The sequence below is a fragment of the Penicillium odoratum genome, assembly GCF_028828045.1.
Source record: "Penicillium odoratum strain IBT 22623 chromosome Unknown utg000005l_segment0_segment0, whole genome shotgun sequence".
Lineage (NCBI taxonomy): Eukaryota > Fungi > Ascomycota > Eurotiomycetes > Eurotiales > Aspergillaceae > Penicillium > Penicillium odoratum.
The window spans coordinates 2708077-2728483 of NW_026643147.1; the positions used below are offsets into that span (position 1 = coordinate 2708077).

At 46.8% G+C, this 20407-nt stretch overlaps 8 protein-coding genes across 8 annotated transcripts; 6 read left to right on the forward strand and 2 right to left on the reverse strand.

Moving 5' to 3' along the window:
• Window positions 1-2161: 2161 nt before the first annotated feature.
• Window positions 2162-3004, forward strand: N7520_006548 (amino acid permease family protein; the record flags this gene model as incomplete). The annotated part of the gene is made up of 1 exon (XM_057140482.1): window positions 2162-3004. The coding sequence occupies one exon, from the start codon at window positions 2162-2164 to the stop codon at window positions 3002-3004; it is 843 nt and encodes a 280-aa protein (XP_056994488.1).
• A 496-nt stretch (window positions 3005-3500) lies between these two features.
• N7520_006549 (NAD(P)-binding protein) lies at window positions 3501-4406 on the reverse strand (the record flags this gene model as incomplete). Its single annotated transcript, XM_057140483.1, has 1 exon — window positions 3501-4406. One exon carries the CDS (start codon window positions 4404-4406, stop codon window positions 3501-3503), a length of 906 nt encoding a protein of 301 aa, XP_056994489.1.
• Window positions 4407-4825: 419 nt separating this feature from the next.
• N7520_006550 (uncharacterized protein) lies at window positions 4826-5484 on the forward strand (the record flags this gene model as incomplete). Its single annotated transcript, XM_057140484.1, is given in 3 exon segments — window positions 4826-4928; window positions 4990-5259; window positions 5279-5484. 3 exon segments carry the CDS (start codon window positions 4826-4828, stop codon window positions 5482-5484), a joined length of 579 nt encoding a protein of 192 aa, XP_056994490.1.
• A 798-nt stretch (window positions 5485-6282) lies between these two features.
• On the forward strand, window positions 6283-7418 carry N7520_006551 (elongation of very long chain fatty acids protein; the record flags this gene model as incomplete). The annotated part of the gene is made up of 2 exons (XM_057140485.1): window positions 6283-7020; window positions 7083-7418. 2 exons carry the CDS (start codon window positions 6283-6285, stop codon window positions 7416-7418), a joined length of 1074 nt encoding a protein of 357 aa, XP_056994491.1.
• Window positions 7419-9468: 2050 nt separating this feature from the next.
• Window positions 9469-11206, forward strand: N7520_006552 (glycoside hydrolase family 71 protein; the record flags this gene model as incomplete). The annotated part of the gene is made up of 3 exons (XM_057140486.1): window positions 9469-10780; window positions 10833-10984; window positions 11159-11206. The coding sequence occupies 3 exons, from the start codon at window positions 9469-9471 to the stop codon at window positions 11204-11206; spliced, it is 1512 nt and encodes a 503-aa protein (XP_056994492.1).
• A 493-nt stretch (window positions 11207-11699) lies between these two features.
• N7520_006553 (uncharacterized protein) lies at window positions 11700-13959 on the reverse strand (the record flags this gene model as incomplete). The annotated part of the gene is made up of 2 exons (XM_057140487.1): window positions 11700-13844; window positions 13897-13959. The coding sequence occupies 2 exons, from the start codon at window positions 13957-13959 to the stop codon at window positions 11700-11702; spliced, it is 2208 nt and encodes a 735-aa protein (XP_056994493.1).
• A 1623-nt stretch (window positions 13960-15582) lies between these two features.
• N7520_006554 (NADH:flavin oxidoreductase/NADH oxidase) lies at window positions 15583-16910 on the forward strand (the record flags this gene model as incomplete). Its single annotated transcript, XM_057140488.1, has 2 exons — window positions 15583-15762; window positions 15825-16910. The coding sequence occupies 2 exons, from the start codon at window positions 15583-15585 to the stop codon at window positions 16908-16910; spliced, it is 1266 nt and encodes a 421-aa protein (XP_056994494.1).
• Window positions 16911-17439: 529 nt separating this feature from the next.
• On the forward strand, window positions 17440-20081 carry N7520_006555 (putative sterol glucosyltransferase; the record flags this gene model as incomplete). Its single annotated transcript, XM_057140489.1, has 5 exons — window positions 17440-18122; window positions 18181-18338; window positions 18393-19161; window positions 19209-19813; window positions 19882-20081. Coding segments are annotated over 5 exons (2415 nt in total), but the record flags the coding sequence as incomplete, so codon positions are not given.
• Between the last annotated feature and the right edge of the window lie 326 nt (window positions 20082-20407).

Below are 20407 nucleotides of genomic sequence, written 5' to 3' on the forward strand. Positions count from 1 at the left end.
CGGGTGGGAGACAGATTTACTGAGGCGCTAACTTGTCAAATATACAGAGCGCACGCGGGTAGTCTCCCTTAGTCCTCGGAAGGGTGGCACGTGGATCTCTGAGTAATCATACTCATTCAAATTCATGACAGGGGCAAAATTGGCAGCCTGATCCTTGCTTTCGGTCACTTTCAGGAAAAATGTTAATTGTTAGTCTAGGACGAGGTGAGCGGGGTGGCTGAATGGTGAGAGGACACCGCTGAACGCTCCCAGGGCCTCTTTATAAATTATCCTTCGTCGCTCTCCGCATTGGCAGCTCGAGAAATCTGACCCTGTGCCAAAATGTGCAAATGCTCCTCTTGTCTGCGTGTCCTACACCTTCGGCGGTCCTTGGGTGAAGAAACCACGTTGAGTGAACTGCTGCCTGAAGCCTCCTGAATACAGCGGCGAGTCGCTCACGACCGAAAGGTGCGCGCCAAGTGAGGTCGGCCATACTTTTGGCTGTTGTATTTTATTTTTCTATCACACTTTCAGCTCGTAGGGGAAATGCCCTTGCCGCCCTAAGCTTTAGTCCCTTCAGGCCCTTCACCTGAATGCCCTGAACACTACTATTTAGCACCTGAATATCCTGCACGTCCTTGAGGCGCTGAGTTGGCGTTACCATCCCATACTAACTTTCTCTTTGCAGGTGTATTGTTACAGTCACTACTATTTGATCTGGCATGGGTAATGTTTTACCAAGGACGTAGTGAGATTCTTTATAAATAGAAATGAAACTTCCCATTTTTAACCTAAGTATGATTAATATTGAACTCCCTCATATGAATTATTCTAACTTTAAGATATTATCCTGATCTAGTGAGTAGGACGAAAATAGAAATATAGCGAAATTAAGTGTAAGAAAGAAACACTTAATTCGCTTAAAGGCAATACCCACAATAAGTAAAGAGAAATTTACTTATGAAACTATAAAAACATATCTAGTCATAGTAGAATTATAAAATATTTCTGAGCCTTGATAGCCACTTCGCATCAGCGACATAATCTAGTTTAGGAATCACGGTTAAGAACCCACCATACCAGCCTATATACCCACCTACCTGGTGGATCAGGCCTTCGCCCGGGGCAACCATCACTAATCATTTAACCTTATTGATATTTATATCCCTCTCTATCTTCCTCCTAGATAATATTACGGACCTCTAGGGCCACACCGTCTTAATGATCAATAATACCTAATCATTCCCCTTAGTCATAAAGACGCGTAGGTCACTTGAGAGGGCATAACTTTTGTCATCCGAAAGCAAGATTTTACTAGAGAATTTCCTGACCAAATCAAAGAGTCTCTGTGTTACAAATGACAATAGCATTCACTAGCTCTCCAAGATACAATTTTTCATCTGGACATGCCCTGCTTTATTCAAATTCAAGCGCAATCGCTCAATTTGTCGACAGCGGTGACCCCGGACGTGAGTTCCTTTTGAATGAAACAACGGCCACTTCCATACTCGCAATTATTCCTGGGGTGTGGAAAGCATTTCACCATTTCCGGGGAAGGATCATGGAATTTACACTCTATACCCAGCAATAACTTCACCGGACCTTACGACATTCCCTTAGATGAGGGCTTACGACTAAAGATAACGCGATCTCTGGGGCGAGTACTCACGGAAACCTATAGGTTCGAAAACAACTCGCCGGAAAAGGTCGCGGTGACAGGATTACGAATACAGACACCCCCTTTAACGACCTCTATGATTCGGCACTATGGTCTCTTTCATCTGCCGAAAATGCCCATATTTTCACTGGAGGGGCGTGGGCATGGGTCCTGGCGGAATCTATGTCTGGTGTAGGTCGGTCACTAGGTCTCATTGTTCGGAAAGGCCATCTATGGAGCTATTCGCTCGAGTCAGCCACAAACTCCAACATCCGGGGTCATATAGTCCTTCAGGTTACGGACAGAATCAGGGACCTAGACGGCTTCAGTGGCCGACCGGTGGTCTATATTGACTTGGGAAATCATATACTCCGGAGTGGGATAGTGTCAGCGATTTCGTAAAGGCAACGGAATCCCGAGCAATATTTTCAGCGTATGCGGCTCCTCTGGACCAGCCAATCACTCTGAAGTCATCAGTTGAACCAACCTCTCAGTCTTCTGATCTACAGATAAAGAGGTCTGGAAATGGCTATAGGCTCTGACAGTGGAGATTCTCGGACCGAAGTGTCTTTTCATCTACCGCTCCAAACATTTGTGCGAGAGAGGGCTCATTACATTCTGGCGCATCTGCGGCCACTGGAACATCCGGAAATTCTCAGCGCCACTTTTGTTGCCATTGACACTCAAAATCTTAGTACGGTTGTGTCAAGCACATGGTCTGATTGGGATGATGGTTCAGAACAAATTGCCATGCCAACGCTCCTCCAATTAGCAGTTATGTGTAGATGGATATCGGCTGAAATGGTGCAGACTCCTTTAGAAAACTGGGTGAAGTTTGCTAGTAGCTCTCTATTCGATGCCGAGGGAAACACCCGCCGTTGCACAGGATGCACTTCCACTCAGAGACCGTACAATGCCATATGGCTTGTGATGTTTTTCAATGACAGATACAATTGGCTCGGCAACAGCAGTGACATTGATACAGCGGTGATCTTACTTAATAAAGTGTTGGAGGTTGGAGGCGTGGCGAAAGCCCCGACCATCTTCTTCTCACAGGCTGTGCTTGATCTCTGCAAGAGTCTCGACAATCTCGGACGTCACAACGAAAGTGTCGAATTCAAAAACAAGATCGTGAATATCACCATGAGTTTTATAAACAAGGGACAAGACATTCCCACGTCGGAAGTCAGCTACGAGCAAGCTATCGTGGAGCCTCTGGTTGAGATGGCCGCAGACACATATAATATGACCAAAAATACGACACCACTCAGCGAGACAAAGAAGCGTCTAGATTGGCTTATGGCGTTCTCTGGGCCCCAGCCACGTGCTCGACTTTACCAAATTGCCAACTGTCACTGGGATGAATAATGGTTCGGTCTTCGTCATCAATGGGGAGATGTATTTCGCCATTACTGGAGCGTGTTGATCAGTCAAGCGTTGATTCGTCTTCCTCATGAGCTAAGAACCAAGGAGACCGATCATATATAGCCCTCCGAATTCTGCGGTCCAGTATGGTCAATTTTTCCCCTGATGGATCAGCAACTTGTGCATTTGTCTTCCCGTCAGCCGTTGACAACCGGTCAGCTAATGTTGCTGACTTGATGGCTAACGACCAAGATTGGCATCTCGTTAGTTGGATGAGACTGTTGGAATATGGAGTCCCAAGTGCGTGAGAAAACGGGATGAAGTATAAAAGAGTTATTTTTATGGCTCAAAGTATGGAACCAAACATGTATTGATGAGGTTGTAAGATTCAAGCTCGCATTTATGTTTATCGAATCTGAAGGCGTTCCAGCTTGAAAAAATTGTTTGTAACTTCAATATTTGATCTGAATCTCGCAATACGGCAGATGCGACGAGGCAGTCAAATCTGAGTCGCATTCTGTGCCAGAAATGTATCGACAGATGTCAAAGATAGTCCTTTCACCCTCCCCACCGCATCATCCCCCGGTACCTGGTTAGCCCACTGGTGCGCTGCTGGAGTGGGGCTTCCTAGGTTGATTAAATCCTCGGTCTCTTCATCCGACAAATAATGTACCTTCACATTTGCTCCCAGTGTCCTGCCTAGCTTGGCGGCCAGCTGCTCAACAGTGAGCGCTTCAACCGCAAGGTCTATTTCTTTGCCAGAATACTTCTTCATATCCGATACTGCCGCCGCAACAACGGATCCCACATCTGCCGCGTCTATCCAAGGAAGCTTTGTGTCCGGCCTCCAAGCAACACGTAGAACTCTGTCATCCGCAAAACCAGGAAAAGTGATCGCGTTCACGGGCGCCTTCAAATTCTGCAAAAAGTGACCTAATCTCACTATTGTCCAGTGCTGGAACCCAGCATCACGAACATAGTTCTCAATGGCGTTTTTATTCAGCCAGTATTGTCGCATCGAATATTCGGGGCCCCAACCCGGGAAAGACTCGTGTTGACCTGTCTTGATCGATGTTGACACAAGCATACAGGAAACTGTTGGCGAGGCACGAGCCGCCTCAATTATGTGGATGCTGCGTTCCAAGTCTTTTGCCCAGTCTCCTGTCAGTACTTCTGTGTGGAATACCGCATCCATGCCTTGAATGGCCGCACGCACTTCCTCAACGTTGTTGAGGTCACCTTGGACGAGTGTAGCTCCCGATTGTTCGATATCCTTTGCCGCGGGTGTAGTGGGGTCGCGAAGGTAGGCGTAGACGCGGTGTCCAGCAGCGAGGCAGTGGCGTACAACACCTCGGCCTTGATTTCCTGTTGCGCAAGTGACGAGGATATTGTTGTGAGACGACATGTTGCAAATATATGGTCGCTTCAATCTTGCTAAAGGAAATTGAGAAGATGTCAGGAAGATGATTGAGGAGAGTAAGCAAATAAGCAGTCAGCACGCCGGATTGATCTACTTACCTAGCGCTAGTCTAAAATGGGCCCAAATATACTACCCGCTCTATGATATTCAACGAATCAATGCTGCGTCTCATGTACAGAGAGGATCGAAATTATTTTCACCACTTGCACACAGAGATTCTTCTTCGCAGTGAAATTGTCCGTTGACGCAGTATGGGAGCTGGAAAAGGGCGATTTACGTGACAAGGTAATTGCAGCGTATGTTGCGGCTTTGGGCCGCATTTTCAATGTTCCCGTGCCAGTTGTATTCTTGACTATTGTTGCTGGTGCAAATCATTGAATAAAGTCAATGCTCTCCGATATTGGATGATCTTCTTTGAAGCAATCGGTTACCTGCTTTGGATTCTCGCGCTGGTAGCATTTGTCGCCTCACCATACCTCACCCGTCTGTTATATCGCGGAAAGTTCTGTAAGTCCACTCCATTCAGGCACATTGTTTTGTTTGCCAAGCTAACGAATTCTCCTAATAGGGGGCTCCCAAGCTTGGCTCTTCGGGTTTGAGAGATACGCAGACCTGAAAACGATTAAAAGTCAAATGTTTGGAGCGAGAATGCGTCGCCTGCGCTGGAGCGCCTTTGGCTCATCCCTCTCTCGTCACACGACTGATCTGTCGTCTGTCGAGTGTGTCGCTGTCGATCCAACCACAGATCCTGAAATCGAACGCAAAGTCGGACAGTGCGCGAATGCACGAGTCCAGATGGAATCGAATATTCACACTGGTGGATACCAACACAATGACCGTTACATTGTTCGAAGCAGTAAGGCCACCGACTGTTGTTCTTCTGTGCGCATCGGAGGGAGGCATGCAGCGAGCTATTGCCTGTTCGTATCAGAGGACAACGGGAACATGCTATCGAGAAACGATCCTTCGCATGGAAACCCCTGTTCTGGAGAATATGTCACGGGTTTCGAGAGTCAAGGTGGGAGTGCTGTCAGGAGGGAAAATGAGAAGTTGCCAGGAATAAACTCTGTATTAGCTCGGTTCGTTTGTCCGTTCGTCATTAGCAGTCTCCATCTCCAATTAGTAGCAATAAGTAATTTCTGATTAAAACGACTTTTTGAGTACTGAATGTAAATAAATCATTCATCAGACTCTCTAAGGCGTTATGAAATTAACTAGACCCAATTCAGTACAGAGGCCCTTCATTCTATAGTCATCGGTGGATCCAGTGTAGGTCGAATTACGAAAAGTATGATCAACGCCCTTGCTAATTCCGTATTGTATTGTACTAGGGCAATAGCGATCAGTCCGACAAAGCTATTGGAATCAAGTTAGTATGACATTACCCTTACTACACGCACCCTACAGATGCACCAGCCGGTAATGACTATAACACTAACTTCCAATCAATATTCATGACAGTTTATAAGTAGTAGGAACGAAAACATAAGGCTGAATGGTTTCTTGGGTCGTGAATATACAGGCTAATCACACAAATTAAAACGTAAAAGATCCATTATTTAGGCTCAATCAAAGGGACTAATTTGTTAAGTAAATTCAAATGTGACACAGAAATGTCAAACAAATCAAGTTGGGATTTCTCCTGATCTTTTTCACTTATTTGAACTGCTTACTTCTGATTCCTGTAGTTCCCTGGTTGCACTGGCCATCCACAGACTAGAGATGATGAAATATACCTGATATTTCCACTCGTCTACAGTGAATCATCTCATCGTATTTCATCTCAGTCTCTTGCTCAGTCTCGTTCAAGGCCGAACCCTGCAGCCCACTCCACCACACATCCATCTTTCAACCGCACCAGATGGTCTTCCAACATTTGTCCATCCACTTTCGATTGCCACCTCTCGAGCTTTTCAGCTGGCAGCTTGGTAATGCTCCAGCAGCATTCCCACCCCCTTCAATCCAATCGACATGGCTACAGCCATTCGCAATTTCTGACTCGACTTTCCAAGCGGCTCTAAGCCCTAGAGTTCCTATAACTACAGCCTCCATCTACCTGATCGCCGTGACCACCCTCAATCGAGTGAACCAACAACGACACAATGTAGCTTGGAAAATTGCCAGAACTTCAACCTTCAAGTGGCTAGTGCTTTTCCACAACCTGCTCCTCACCTTGTTTTCTGCGTGGACACTCTACGGCGTCTGCTGTTCCATCGCGACCAGCTTGCCATCGAACACGGAGTTCAAATTCTCCGCTCAAGTCGCCGATGCCCTTTGTCGGATCACCAGCGATGACCATCCTCACGGAATAAACCTGCCGCATGTTGAGACCCTGTCTGTGGACAGCGAATTCTTTCACCGTCCCAGCTCCAGCAGACTCTGGAGTCAAGGCTATGCCTATTTCGGCTGGCTGTTCTACCTCTCGAAGTTGTACGAAGTGGTTGATACGTTCATTATACTCATGAAGGGAAAACGAAGCTCAATGCTTCAAATGTATCATCATACAGGTGTGATACTGTGTGTATGGGCGGCGGTCCGATTTATCTCCCCTGCTGGGATTATTCCTATGGTTCTGAACGCAGGGGTTCACACTATGATGGTATGCATCTTAGGGTTTACCGAAACTGATCCATGGACCAAGACACTGACTGTTCCTTTTAGTACACCTACTTTGTATGGACATCTCTTGACCTACCAGTTTCCAAATTCGTCAAGCAAACCTTGACAACTTTGCAAATCTCACAATTCCTCTTTGTCTGGCTGTTTGGATGGGCCTATATGTTCGTTGAATTTGATACTCCTGTTCAGCGCTCCACACATCACGATGGAATCATTCCTTACGAGCATCATCAAGTTGAAAGGACCAAGTGTTTGCAGAACAATCATCAGGCATTTACGGTGTGGCTGACGGCCCTTTATCTTGTTCCACTGATCTATCTTTTCGTGTCCTTCTTCAATCGCTCCTATCTTCGGAAAGCCAAAGTCCACACCAAGTAGCGATTTGGCATGCGGCGAGTACCTTCTCCATATCTCGGATCTTTATTTCATAGACATCATACACCATTACGGTTCAGGGTTTCATGCGAGAGAGACTATAACGAAATTGAGCTTTTTACTTGTACACTTATGCCTTTTAGACAATATGAATTCTACCAATGACTAAATCAGCAGCAAAGTGACTGTTACTTTCCTTTATATATCTTTCAAAGTTCAAATAGTGAGAAGTTCTCATAAAATGCCAATCTCAGTCGTCTTCTGGCCAACAGTAGGTACAATACGTGGAACTTCTAATGCCCCAGGCTTCACATTCATATCCAAGATTTTCCCTCGTAGAATACGCAAGTCATCCTTGACAATTGTTTTTTAAAAGATTGGATCTGCAACATCTATATCAGTTAAGTGGAAACAGTTTATGATTACTTCCTGAGTGTGAACCTTTGTACAACTTCGGGGAAAGAAGATTCCGCTGTTACAAAAAAAATGCAGTCTACTGCATCGGAAGATGCGGATGATAGGCTTGCAAGTAGATGAACTCTCTCGGGGTATTAATATCTGCTATCAAGGTGATGTCCGACACTGAAACTCTTGGGGCTGGGACCAGTTTCTCGTGACAAGCCCGAGAATATTTCATAGAAATTTTTCTCATATATGTGAGCTGGCGGGTTTTCGCCTCACTCATCTCGGTGGAACGCCACGACAGACGGGTTCATGCTTCGTGTATGCCAGAACACACCGATTTGAGGAACTTAACTCTCTGTGCCGTTTTTCCCCTTCGTTCTAGTGAAACTGTACCGGACTTGGCAACGTATTCAATCAGGTACTATTTTCTTGCCAAGAAAGATAACCGTTGCTAAGGACAAATATGCAATTAATATTCTTTTTCTCCTGGGAAATTTGGAACCCAGGGACACAGAGTGCAGATTCTTACAGCCTTTTAATCTTTTCCCTTGGCTCTGACGTTCTGTTAGCGACACCAATGGAATTGTATCTAGATGTGTATATATGGTCATACAGACCTTTCGACAGACTTATGGATATCCATGGCTATTCACACTTGGCTATAGGATCCGTTGACTGGTCGTAACCAAAATAAAAAGACTAGCAAAGATAATGCATATTCTTCAATTGTAGCTGAATTCAAAAATACTTGGACCATACTTACTTAGGTAGATATGCGTATATGCTTCATATTCGGAACTTCTCAAGGTCATACAAGCAAGATCCATACCATATTACCGTTTCAGTAATTTTAGAGAAACAGATCACGTGGAGAAAGAGCCAAACCCGATCAATTTACTAGAGGTAGGCGAGTGTAACATAATTCAAGAGTTCACAAGCGCCCGAATCATTCCATACTAGTCGTAAGAAAGCTCCTAGGTTGCCGGATCGGATTTTACCGGACCCTCTGGGAACTCATCTATGGGAACCCGAGCAAGACCACCTTGTCTCAGAGTATTTTGAGCTATTGTAAGCCTACTACAGCTTCTTAGCACGACATGCTCTACATAGAACTCTCTTATCTTTTGATGCTTAAGTGCTTGATAGTGATTCTTCAAAATTTCTGTCATGATTAATAAGGTAGTAAACATCCAATATCTTGTTTATTTTACATCGGAAGGTGCCATTTGACTGTATTCCCAAATGGTCGTGTGTAACTGAACCATGTTTGCTAGTCTAGGTACATTCAGATCCAGATAGATAGTACGACAGAGAAAAGAGATTAGTTTTTCGTGCAACTACAGATATATAAATAGCTGGGAATCTGGCATTGTATTGTGTCTGGTTATCGTACTTCCTTGTCATTCCCTCCACAATCCTTATTACGTCTAAATGTAATAATCCAAACCAACCGACCAGATAGAAAGTTATAGTTCTGTCCATTATCATTATGGGAGTTATAGGTCGATCTGTCTTCCTGCTACAGGTGCTAAGCCTAACCACTCGGGCCACAACCAAGGCAGTGTTCGCTCATTTCATGGTACGAAGCTCGTCATTCATGATCAGAGGTGCAGTCTTAAAACTGACCATCTCGGAATTGCCTAATTAGATGGCAAATACCGAGCAGTACGAAATATCCGATTGGAAACAAGACATTTCGCTGGCTCAAGCAGCCCACATTGACGCCTTTGCCCTGAACATTGCCTACGCTACGCCACACATGGAAAGAGCGACCGCCGATGCCTTTGCCACCGCAGAAGATCTGGGATTTCTCCTCTTCTTTTCCTTCGATTACGAAGGAAATGGAACTTGGCCACAAGACCAGATCATCAGTTACCTGCAGAAATATGCCCCTAGTTCAGCCTATTACAACTATAAAGGCAAGACTTTTGTGTCTACGTTTGAAGGACCGGAAAGTGCCGATGACTGGGTTGCTATAAAAAACAGAACGAATTGCTTCTTCGTTCCAGACTGGTCATCTGTTGAGCCCACATCTGCTCTCAAGCTCGCTGCTGGCGTGGTTGATGGACTGTTCTCGTGGGCGGCCTGGCCAACAAACACTGAAGAAATGAACACCTATGCCGATGCGTCGTATCTCGACTCTCTCAAAAAATCCGGCAAGCCTTATATGATGCCGGCATCTCCTTGGTTCTACACCAATATGCCGGGGTACAACAAGAATTGGGCTGTGCAAGGGGGCGACTTGTGGTACAACCGATGGGTGGAGATTGCCTATCTCGAGCCCGAATGGGTTGAGATAATCTCCTGGAATGATTACGGCGAGTCACATTATATTGGACCACTTGACGATAAAGGCTACGGTGTGTTCACATCAGGTAAGGCACCCTACAATTACGCTCGAGGCATGCCACACGACGGCTGGCGACTTCATCTGCCTTTTGTCATTGACCTGTACAGAACAGGCACAGCGTCTATGACAGAGGAAAGCTTGGTTGTTTGGTATCGAGTAGAGACTGGGCGTTCCTGCTCCAATGGGAATACTACTGGGTTCACGTTTTCTGGGCTGCAAATCGCCACCGAGGATTGGCTTCAGGACAAAATCTTCTTCTCGGCACTCTTGGCATCCAATGCCTCAGTTTCAGTCAACATAGCGGGTCAGGAATATGACGCTCGGTGGGAGTACGAGCCTTACGGGGGCATAGGCATCTATCATGGCAACTTTGGCTTGAATAAAGGCCACCTTGGGAACATCGCTGTGAGTATCTCACGCGATGACCAAAGGACGGTTCACCTGGATGGTCGCTCTCTCACGGCGAGTTGCACCCAGGGTTTTGTGAACCTCAATGCTTGGGTGGGAAGTGCTACCTCGGGAAGCACTATGCCCGTGACTTCACCAAATATGTCACTTTCTGAGCAAGTGTGCGTCAAGGGATCGGGTAGCTCAGATTTTACAGACCTTTGTGAGTTTACCTGCCAATACGGTTATTGTCCCATGGACACATGTTACTGTAGTGCAATGGGTGCCGCCAACAAGAAACCAAAGCCTACAAAAGATGAGGGACACCCCAAAAATGACCTCCAAAGTTATACTGGACTGTGTTCCTTTGCGTGCTACTATGGATTCTGTCCCAATGATTTCTGTTCTGCAAGCAAAGGAGGATCAAGTAAATCATGCCACGGCTCCGACTGCAAACACGCCAATCAAGGCTCAAGAAATTCTGTCGTTTTCTCTATCATCTTTCCAATACTCTCCTTTGTGTTATATACGTCTTACTATTTTTTCCATTAACTTATCGCGACAGTTATAATGTTTCTGAGTGACTGTAATGGAGTTTTAGGCCCTATATTACTTGATATTGATATTGGACATCCTGGAAAGCGTGTAGAAATGGGATGCGGGTTAGAACTGCCGCTGGCTACCAACCTGTATCAATCTACTTGGGTATAACTAAAAGAAGATGGAAGTTATTCATTCAATACTTTGGCCCATTTTCACCTGGCCTAAAGTATATATTATTTCACTAAGCGTACTAATATTAACATCAGAACTGCACATTTAGCGATGATCAGCGATGAATAGTTACTTTCTAGTCGGTCATCAGTCGTTTCCTGCCAATTACGACATCGAAGTCTATGACTGAAGTTTTCTCAAAGAAGAACTGGTGAACAATAGATCAAGTTTATTTATTTCATATCTAACAAGACTCAAGGCATATGCCAGAATCATAAGGGGGTATGTGCAACATTGTAAGAGACTAGCTCGAGTCATGAACGGTATTAAAAGCAACCCGGTCATCAGGTGCAGAAGAGCCAGCTATTCCGCAGTTAATCATGAAGAGGGCAATAGAGTTTGTAGTAATAGGCTTCTGATATGGGACATCAGAACTGGTCGGTGTGTGATCGATTAAATGAGTATCCGGCAGGAGAGCCATTCCGGTTCATTGTCGATGGCGACGCAGTGTTGGCTCGGGTAAATGGCAGGTAGCCTGCAGGTGGTGGAACACGGGGCATGCGAGGCTGGGGTGTTTGTGAAGTTGAGGGATTAAAGGCCTTGTACCCGGTAGTTGGAGGTACAGAGCTCTCTGAACTCATGGGATTGAACGTTCGCGGCGGTCGCATAGACTGGTCCGTTTGTGGAGCCGGTGTGGTTCTGCTGGCTGGGGTCATTGTACGAAGTGGTGGAGCACTCCTTGGGTGAGGCGTTGCCGCGGTGATTGCAGGAGTGTATGATCGATCCTGCCATGCATCTTGGGGGTCGGGTAAGCTCGTACTAGCAGGAGTGTAGGATCTATTCTGGTATCCGTCTTGGGACTGTGATCCCACTGTTGCATTGATAGGACTATATGACTGATATCCATCCGGCGGACGAGTCGCAGTGGAGCTTGCCGGAGTATAAGATCTAGCCTGATATGGATCCTCAGAGCGGTATGTTCCCCCTGTGCTTGCGGGGGTGTATGATCTAGCCTGGTATGGATCCTGAGAGCGGTCCGCAGCAGCGGAGGCTGGAGTATAGGATCTCGCTTGATATCCGTCTTGAGGATACCCTTGCTGTGCAAGGTTGTGTCCATGGATGGGAGGCGTGGCATAGCTGTCAAATTCGTCATCTTCGTAGACATCACCAGAAGCTCCGTATCGATCGTAATGTCCAGCAGAATCCGAGTGATCATAATAGCCATGGGAGGTATCAACGTGGGGAGGCGATGTGCCATAAGGATCAGCAGGAGTGTACGTGCGAGGTGGCTGTGCTCCGAAGTCTGTCAAATTCCGGTACCCAGACGGGTAATCAGGTTCGTTTGCGTATGGAGGGTTACCGTTGGGGTGCGAGTGAGAGCCCATCCTTGACGGTACACTGGTAGGCAATGGTGGAACCGGGGGTATTGGAGCTGGCTGGCGATCGAAAGGACTGTATCCCATTGGAGCCGCATTCGCAGTCAAAGGGGCCGAGTCGGTCGATATGGCCGAGGACTTGGTCGTAGTCCGAGTCAGTGGTGGTTTGATGTCCATTTCGAGATTCGGCAAAGTTGGCATTCTTTCTGTTCGAGTGGAGTTCGAGCGCGTATAAGGAGGCAATGTCGTTTCGGTAGTGCTGCGCGACAATGTAGTCACAACCGGGGTCTTGTCCATATCGATAGTAGGCAGGGTAGGTTTGGAGTCTGCGGTTGCCAGACCTGGTCGGGTCGGTACACGGTCTTGTAGTTGCAGACCTTTTGCCAAGGCTTTGTCGACTTTGCGCCGTACAATTCCTGTTAGTCGTGTGCTAATCTTGCGTCGGCAATACGCCTTGAGGGATCCGTCCTCGGCTGGGATGTGGTGAAACAAAAAGATCAAGTAAAGGATGACTGCTGAGGCGAGCTTCAAAACAGACAGCACCCAGATGATCAATGTAAAGAGCATACCAAACAAGACCACAGCTTGGAGATTGTTATCCTCAGCAAGAATCTTGATATTGTTGAAGAATTGCAAAATGGCAGAGCTGTTGTCATCACTTGTGGTGTTCTTCCCTCCCGGAAGAAGATCCAGCTTCATGACAGAGTACAGAGTGATAGCATTGAGAACTTGACGTGGCCCATCCGCAAAAATCGTGTTCATCCAGAACTGGAAGGAGAAATAGGTATACAAGGCGACAATCTCAGCTCCCTTCTTACTTTTTGTCAACTCAGCAAAGACCAGAAACCTTTTCCATCCACGGCCGTTTTTTTCAATGACACGGAAACTTTGAATGCGGACGGCAAGCGGGTCAAGGTAACTTTTGGTAATACTGCCAGAGCGCATTGCTCGGATTGCAAATATCCATCGGTACACCAAAAGAGCGAGCGACACTAAGATGCATACGGCAAAGATCCAACGGGAGATTCTGAAGGGGATGGCAGGTTCGACGCGGCCAGACCAACGGGAAAATGCCAGAAGATTGACAGCGGTAAAAATGTCGACACCATAGACTGATACCGACACGATGAGCATTATCCATAGAAAAATGTATGAGAAAGGTGTCCAGCATGAATCGGATTTGAAGTCATCAAGATTCTAAGAATGGTCAATATAGATCGACTTCGTTGGGGTTTGGTAGGCGACATACCACATAGTCCCATTGCTCCTCCAGCTTTACAGGACCCTTTTCGCGATCACCAGAGCAACCCATTGTACTTGGGGAGCCGGACCAGCCAGGAAGCAATCAAAGAGCGATGTTGAAACGAAGGTGCAGATTGACTGATTTGCGGGTAGACTTCCTCGGGCCAGCCGGGCGAAGTCACTGGAGAGGATAAATCGAGAATAGAAAAAAAGACACAGATGCGAAAAGGAGGGACTGGGAGTGTCTTAACCGCGTGGAGGGCGCATGTCTGAAAGAGGCTAGGGGGCTGGCGAGGCTACAACGACGGCGGGTGTAGAAATGACAAAGCAAACGTGTTTCAGGATGGCATTCAATCCAGCCCTAGAAGCAATGAGCACGGGGCGTTGATCGCCAAGTGGGATTGTTCGAATCGCTCTGTGATGGCGCCAAGAAAGGGGGTGGATTAGGATCAGCCGTCGATCGGATTGCGGAGAAAGAATGCGCGCTTAAAAGGTTGGAATGAATGAATGGGCAGACTCGAACAAGGCGAGGCTACAGGGTAATACAATGGAATAAGTGAAAGGACAGTGAATGAATTGAAGAAATCCAGAGATTGAAAGATTGAAAGGGTAAAGGGGGGGGGAAGATGAAACATCTGCTAAAGGGCTCGGGTGGTGGAGCAAAACGGGAACTCAACCAAGTACTCTATGGCTGACTTCGCTTCTTTCTTCCTTTCTTTTAATATCTATAATTATACTTGTCTTTGAAACTGGATCTGCAGCTGTTTGGCGGTAACCAACTGATAACTCCAGTTCTTCTTGATGTCCCACAAATATTATGGGGCCGAACGCTCGGCGCACTCTGTCAACCATTCACTCAGGGACAAGTTAGCGCCGAAACTTGACCCACGGCACACTGTAGCCGCCCAACTGATCCTACACACGTAGAGGAAAATGTGGCTGTGGTTTAGGGGTGATGATTCCCAAAGGATCACTTCGACCAGTTGGGTTAGTTTCTCTAGATTCTGGTGTTATCACACGTAATTATTGTGACCTACTGGAATGTAATTGAGGGCATTGTTTGACTCCACCTTTGTGATTCAATTTGGGACCCACTAAATTAAGTGACTTAGTATTTATTGTGCTGGTACTTCCAACCCCTTCATCTCCGTCGGACTTCAGCGAGTAGAGGAAAATATGGTATGGAAGTAACGGCAGAGTAAATGCAGGTCACTTCCATTGGCGAGGGATTGAAATTAGCAGGTCCATTCAATTTTGACAGAGAAAAGTACGGAGGTTATGTCGTCGTCATTTTATTAGAAATATTGGAAGATTCTAGCGAAGTCGCTGCTTGACCTTTAATTCCGGTGCTTCCACAATCTAACCCCTGGGTATGGTCGTGACTCGAAACCGTGGATGAGACTAGTAAACCTCTGCGAGAAACCCCACACATCTGCTGAAGCTCCAGCTTTCATCCGAGGCCTCGAGGGTACCATGTAACCTCTCATAGTTTAATGACGATAAATTGACGTTTCATTGACGTTGAATAGACGTTATGTGGGATGGTGAGCTTTGCATTTATAAGCCGGTGGAGCATTGGCCTCGTGCAGAAAGTGAACAAAATGCCGATTGACGTTCTATCACATCTTTCTAACATTGAAAATTGATCTTCAACATTGGAATATCTTCTAGTTTCCTTTTGATCTCCACCAAAATGTCGCAATCCACTCTTCCCGATATCGTTAACAAGCCCGCCGAGGGCATTTCCTACTTCACCCCCGCTCAAGTCCCACCCGCCGGATCCGCAGCGATTCCCCAGTCCGATGGAACACAGCCACCAAAGCTCTTCCAGCCCTTCAAAGTGCGGGGCGTGACCTTCCACAATCGCATCGGGGTAAACTTGTTTTCCGATCTTTTTTTTTTTCTTAAGGGTTTCTAATGCCAAATTTACAATAGCTCTCACCGCTATGTCAATACAGCGCCGATGATGGCCACATGACAGACTGGCACATGGCCCACCTGGGCGGCATCGCCCAACGCGGGCCAGGATTCCTGATGGTCGAAGCAACAGCAGTTCAGCCCGAAGGCCGCATCACGCCCCAAGACCACGGTCTCTGGAAAGACTCGCAGATCGCCCCGCTCAGCCGCGTGGTCGAATTTGTCCACAGTCAGAACGGCGTCATAGGGCTCCAGGTCGGCCATGCGGGACGCAAGGCAAGCACTGTGGCTCCCTGGTTGAGCGCGGCCGATACAGCTACAGAGGCAGTGGGTGGTTGGCCGGATAAAGTGATCGGTCCGAGCGATGTTCCCTTCAATGACAGGTTCCCCACGCCCAAGGCCATGACGAAGGATGATATTGAGCAGTTCAAGAAGGACTGGGTGGCCGCCGTTAAGCGAGCGGTGAAAGCGGGTGTGGATTTTGTTGAGATTCATAATGCGCATGGATATCTTCTCATGAGCTTTGTGTCGCCGGCCACTAATCATCGTACTGATGAATATGGCGGTAGCTTTGAGAATCGGATTCGATTGACATTGGAGACCGCGAAGTTGACTCGCGACAATGTTCCGAAAGATATGCCTGTTTTTTTGCGTATTTCGGCTACGGACTGGCTGGAAGAATCTTTGCCTGACCAGCCTAGCTGGCGCGTGGAGGATACTGTTCGTCTTGCTAAAGCTCTGGCGGACAGTGGCAATGTTGATGTGCTGGATATTAGCAGCGGAGGAAATCATCAGAAGCAGCATATCCATGCTAAGCCGGCTTTCCAGGCACCTTTTGCCATCAAGGTGAAGGAAGCTGTTGGAGACAAGCTCAAGGTCGGCTCGGTAGGCATGATCGACTCGGGTCACCTGGCGAATAGTCTTTTGGAAAATGATGGTCTGGATTTCGTCCTCATTGGTCGAGGATTCCAGAGGAATCCGAGTCTGGTTTGGGCTTGGGCTGATGAGCTAGATGTTGAAATCTCTATGGCTAACCAGATTCGCTGGGGATTTAGCAGTCGTGGTGGCGGGGTTTACTTGAAGAAGCGAGGGTCTATGGCGTAGACCCACTATATAGCAAGATATTCAGTCAGTGATGAGGCATGATCGAGAAAGTTTGGTTTATCATAATGATTGAATTCTTATCGACTGCAAGGAAATAAATGCTACATGTAGAATTCGGATACACGACGGAACAGAAGCTCAATCGCCAAGACTCATGATATGATAAGATGGTAAATTGCTTCTTACTGGTTCAGCCAAACCTTCCCAAGCTTCAGCGTGGGGCGAAGCTCTCGCTGACTAAGAATATGCACGATGACATCGCTGCGGGGAGATTGATCCAAGGTTGACGTCTGATGTTTTGTTTCTAATCGTTTGGGCCCATTTCAATGCTTCATTGAGTGTTCCGATATAAAATTGAGAGTCAAAGATGTCAGATCGCTCACGAGAAAAATACGAGTCAGGGGAGGCCGAAATTACGCCGTATTCACCCTTGGAGAACGAACTAATCACTGACTCAGGGTCTGTCCAGGGCAGGTTCCAATCTAGCCGCATGGATATTGAAATTTGAATACTGACAATCATCATAGCTAACGGTCGTGTCAACGTCAACCTCGAATCAACAGTCGCCAGAGCAATTGTTGAAAGCATCAATTATCAGCAAGAACTTCGTCGCGAATCCAGTGATTACCGCGAGAGAGTTGCACAATCAACACCATTTGATTTAAAACTAAATATAGTCATTCAAATAGTGGGCAGTCGTGGAGATGTACAACCATTTGTCGCATTAGGCAATGCCTTACAGAGACATGGCCACCGGGTTCGCATCGCGACACATGGTGTCTTTGCCGATTTCATCCACAGCTCCGGACTTGAATTCTTCCCTATTGGAGGAAACCCAGCAGATCTGATGGCATATATGGTAAAAAATCCCGGTCTTCTTCCTCAAATGCAAACTTTGCGAGAGGGAGAAATTTGCAAAAAGAAGATTATGGTGGGCGAAATGCTTGAAGGCTGTTGGAGATCTTGTATCGAACATGATCCATACACTCAAGAACCATTTGTGGCGGATGCTATTATCGCTAATCCGCCCAGCTTTGCCCATATTCATTGCGCTCAGGCGCTAAGTATTCCTGTTCATTTGATGTTTACGATGCCCTGGAGCAGTACCAAGTCTTTCCCACATCCTCTCTCTAGCTTGACTGCAGATCCGGAGTACAAAGGGCTTGATTGCTGGGTTTCTTATGGCGTGGTGGAATGGCTTACATGGCAAGGGTGGGTTCTTGTTTCTGGACCCTTGAGAAGTGAGATATCATGCTCATTGTTTGGTTAGACTGGCGGATGTTGTCAATAACTGGCGTGCTTCAATAGACCTGGGCCCAATCCCGACAACGGAGGGCCCAGGGCTACATGAATCATTGAAGATACCATTTACTTACTGTTGGTCGCCTGCTTTGGTACCGAAGCCACAGGATTGGCCAGCCTATGTTGGTATGTATGATTCTACTCTTTTCTCTCCTCCTAGTGTTATTAATAGTTGCACAGATGTCTGTGGATTCTTCTTTAGGGATCCTCCACAATACGACCCATCCCCTGAACTGCAAGAATTCCTGCTATTGGGATCTCCTCCAATATACATTGGATTTGGAAGTATCGTGGTGGACGAGCCTGAAGTCCTAATAGACACTGTTCTAGAAGCAGTCAGAGCCAGCGGTGCGCGAGCTGTTATCTCCAAAGGCTGGAGTAATATGAATGGAGGGGAGGACGAAAATATTTTCTATATTGGTGACTGTCCACACGAATGGCTGTTTCAGCATGTGGCTGCGGTTGTTCATCACGGCGGAGCTGGTACCACGGCATGTGGCTTGATAAACGCAAAGCCGACAGCCATTGTGCCATTTTTTGGAGAGTACGATCCGCCCTCCCTCCTATATTATCCCGATACTGATTTCATATACTATAGTCAACCTTTCTGGGGTGACATGGTCGCCAACGCCGGTGCAGGACCGAAGCCTATTCCCCATGAGATTCTTACAATTCATAATCTTACTGCTGCTATCAAGTTTTGCCTTACACCAGAGGCCGCAGCTGCTGCCCAAAAGCTGGCCAATAAGATGCATACTGAATGCGGTGTCGATGAGGCTGTGAAGTCATTTCACCGCAATCTTCCCTTGGAACGGATGCGCTGTAGGATCCTGCCAGATCAGGTAGCAGTCTGGAACTATAGAAAGGGCAAACGGAGTCTGAATCTGTCAAAGATGGCTGTACAGACATTGATCGAGTACTCCAAGATAGACACCGACAATCTCCAATGGTATGTCCATATCTTAGAAATCACCGACTTGTCTGACAACTCGGCAGCCATGATATAAACCCAATAACTATCGAAAACCGTCGTTGGGATCCATTAACCGGCGTGATATCCGCGGGTATATCCACAGGAACTCGAATGTTGAAAACAAGCACAGGAATGATATACGAGCCGTTCAAAGAGCTTACGCGTGCAAAATCATCGCCCGCATCTGAGCAAAACCGACGGGGATCAACAGAGAGCACTCCATCACTAAGGTCCAGATCCACAACAAATCAAACTGAGAGCAACCGCCCCGCCAGTCCAAGAAGCCCGTTAACAACAGCAGGAGACATGGCAGGCGCGTCACTAAATAGTTTCGGCAAATTCACAACGGGATACTTCAAAGGTGTCCTCGTCGATATCCCCACTGCAGCGGCAGATGGATTCCGAAATGCATCACAAGTCTACGGAGATAAGCCCAAAGACTACGGCACCGTTACAGATTGGAAGTCCGGAGCCAAAGTCGGTACCAAGAACTTCGTGGGTGGTATGAAAGAAGGTATCACAGGCCTTGTTAAGCATCCTTGGAAAGGATATCAAGAGGATGGACGACAGGGCGCGTTGAGGGGATTAGCCAAAGGGGCTATTGGGCTTGCCACAAAAGCCCCATCTGGTAAGTGTTTCGCGATTGATACCAATCAAAGTGAATGTTGTCGCGCATACTGATAATTAATCTTTCAGCCGGAATCGGGATCTGGGCTTACCCGTCGCAGGGTATTGCGAGAAGTATTGAAGCAAAGTTTCGAGCAAAGACTCGCAAGGCGATTGTTATTGCTCGCCTTATAGATGGGTATGCTCAGACTATTAAAATGCAGTTGTCGGAGGAGATGAAGCAAGAAATTGTTCGAGAATTCGATCGTCTTATGGGACTTGATTATTAAATACGATTTATGGAGTTTGGTGTTGGTGCTGATGTCGGTGCAGTGAAGTTCCTGGGATCTATAATTTGAACATGATTTGAAGCCGAGTGACAAAGTTAACGACAGGTCTTTACGCTCGGGCGCGGCGAGACAGTGGGGTTAGTCAATTAGAGGCTGTTGCCGATGTGCCGAGTTATGTAGCGAATGTTAGTATAGTGTCGCAAGGTTTTTCATTTAATTCTGCGTCCATAAAGAAAACTGGATCTGTGCACTATAACAATTTTAATCCCATGAGTTATGTATCAACACGAAACCTCAATGGACATTGGGCCAGAAATGGACTCTAA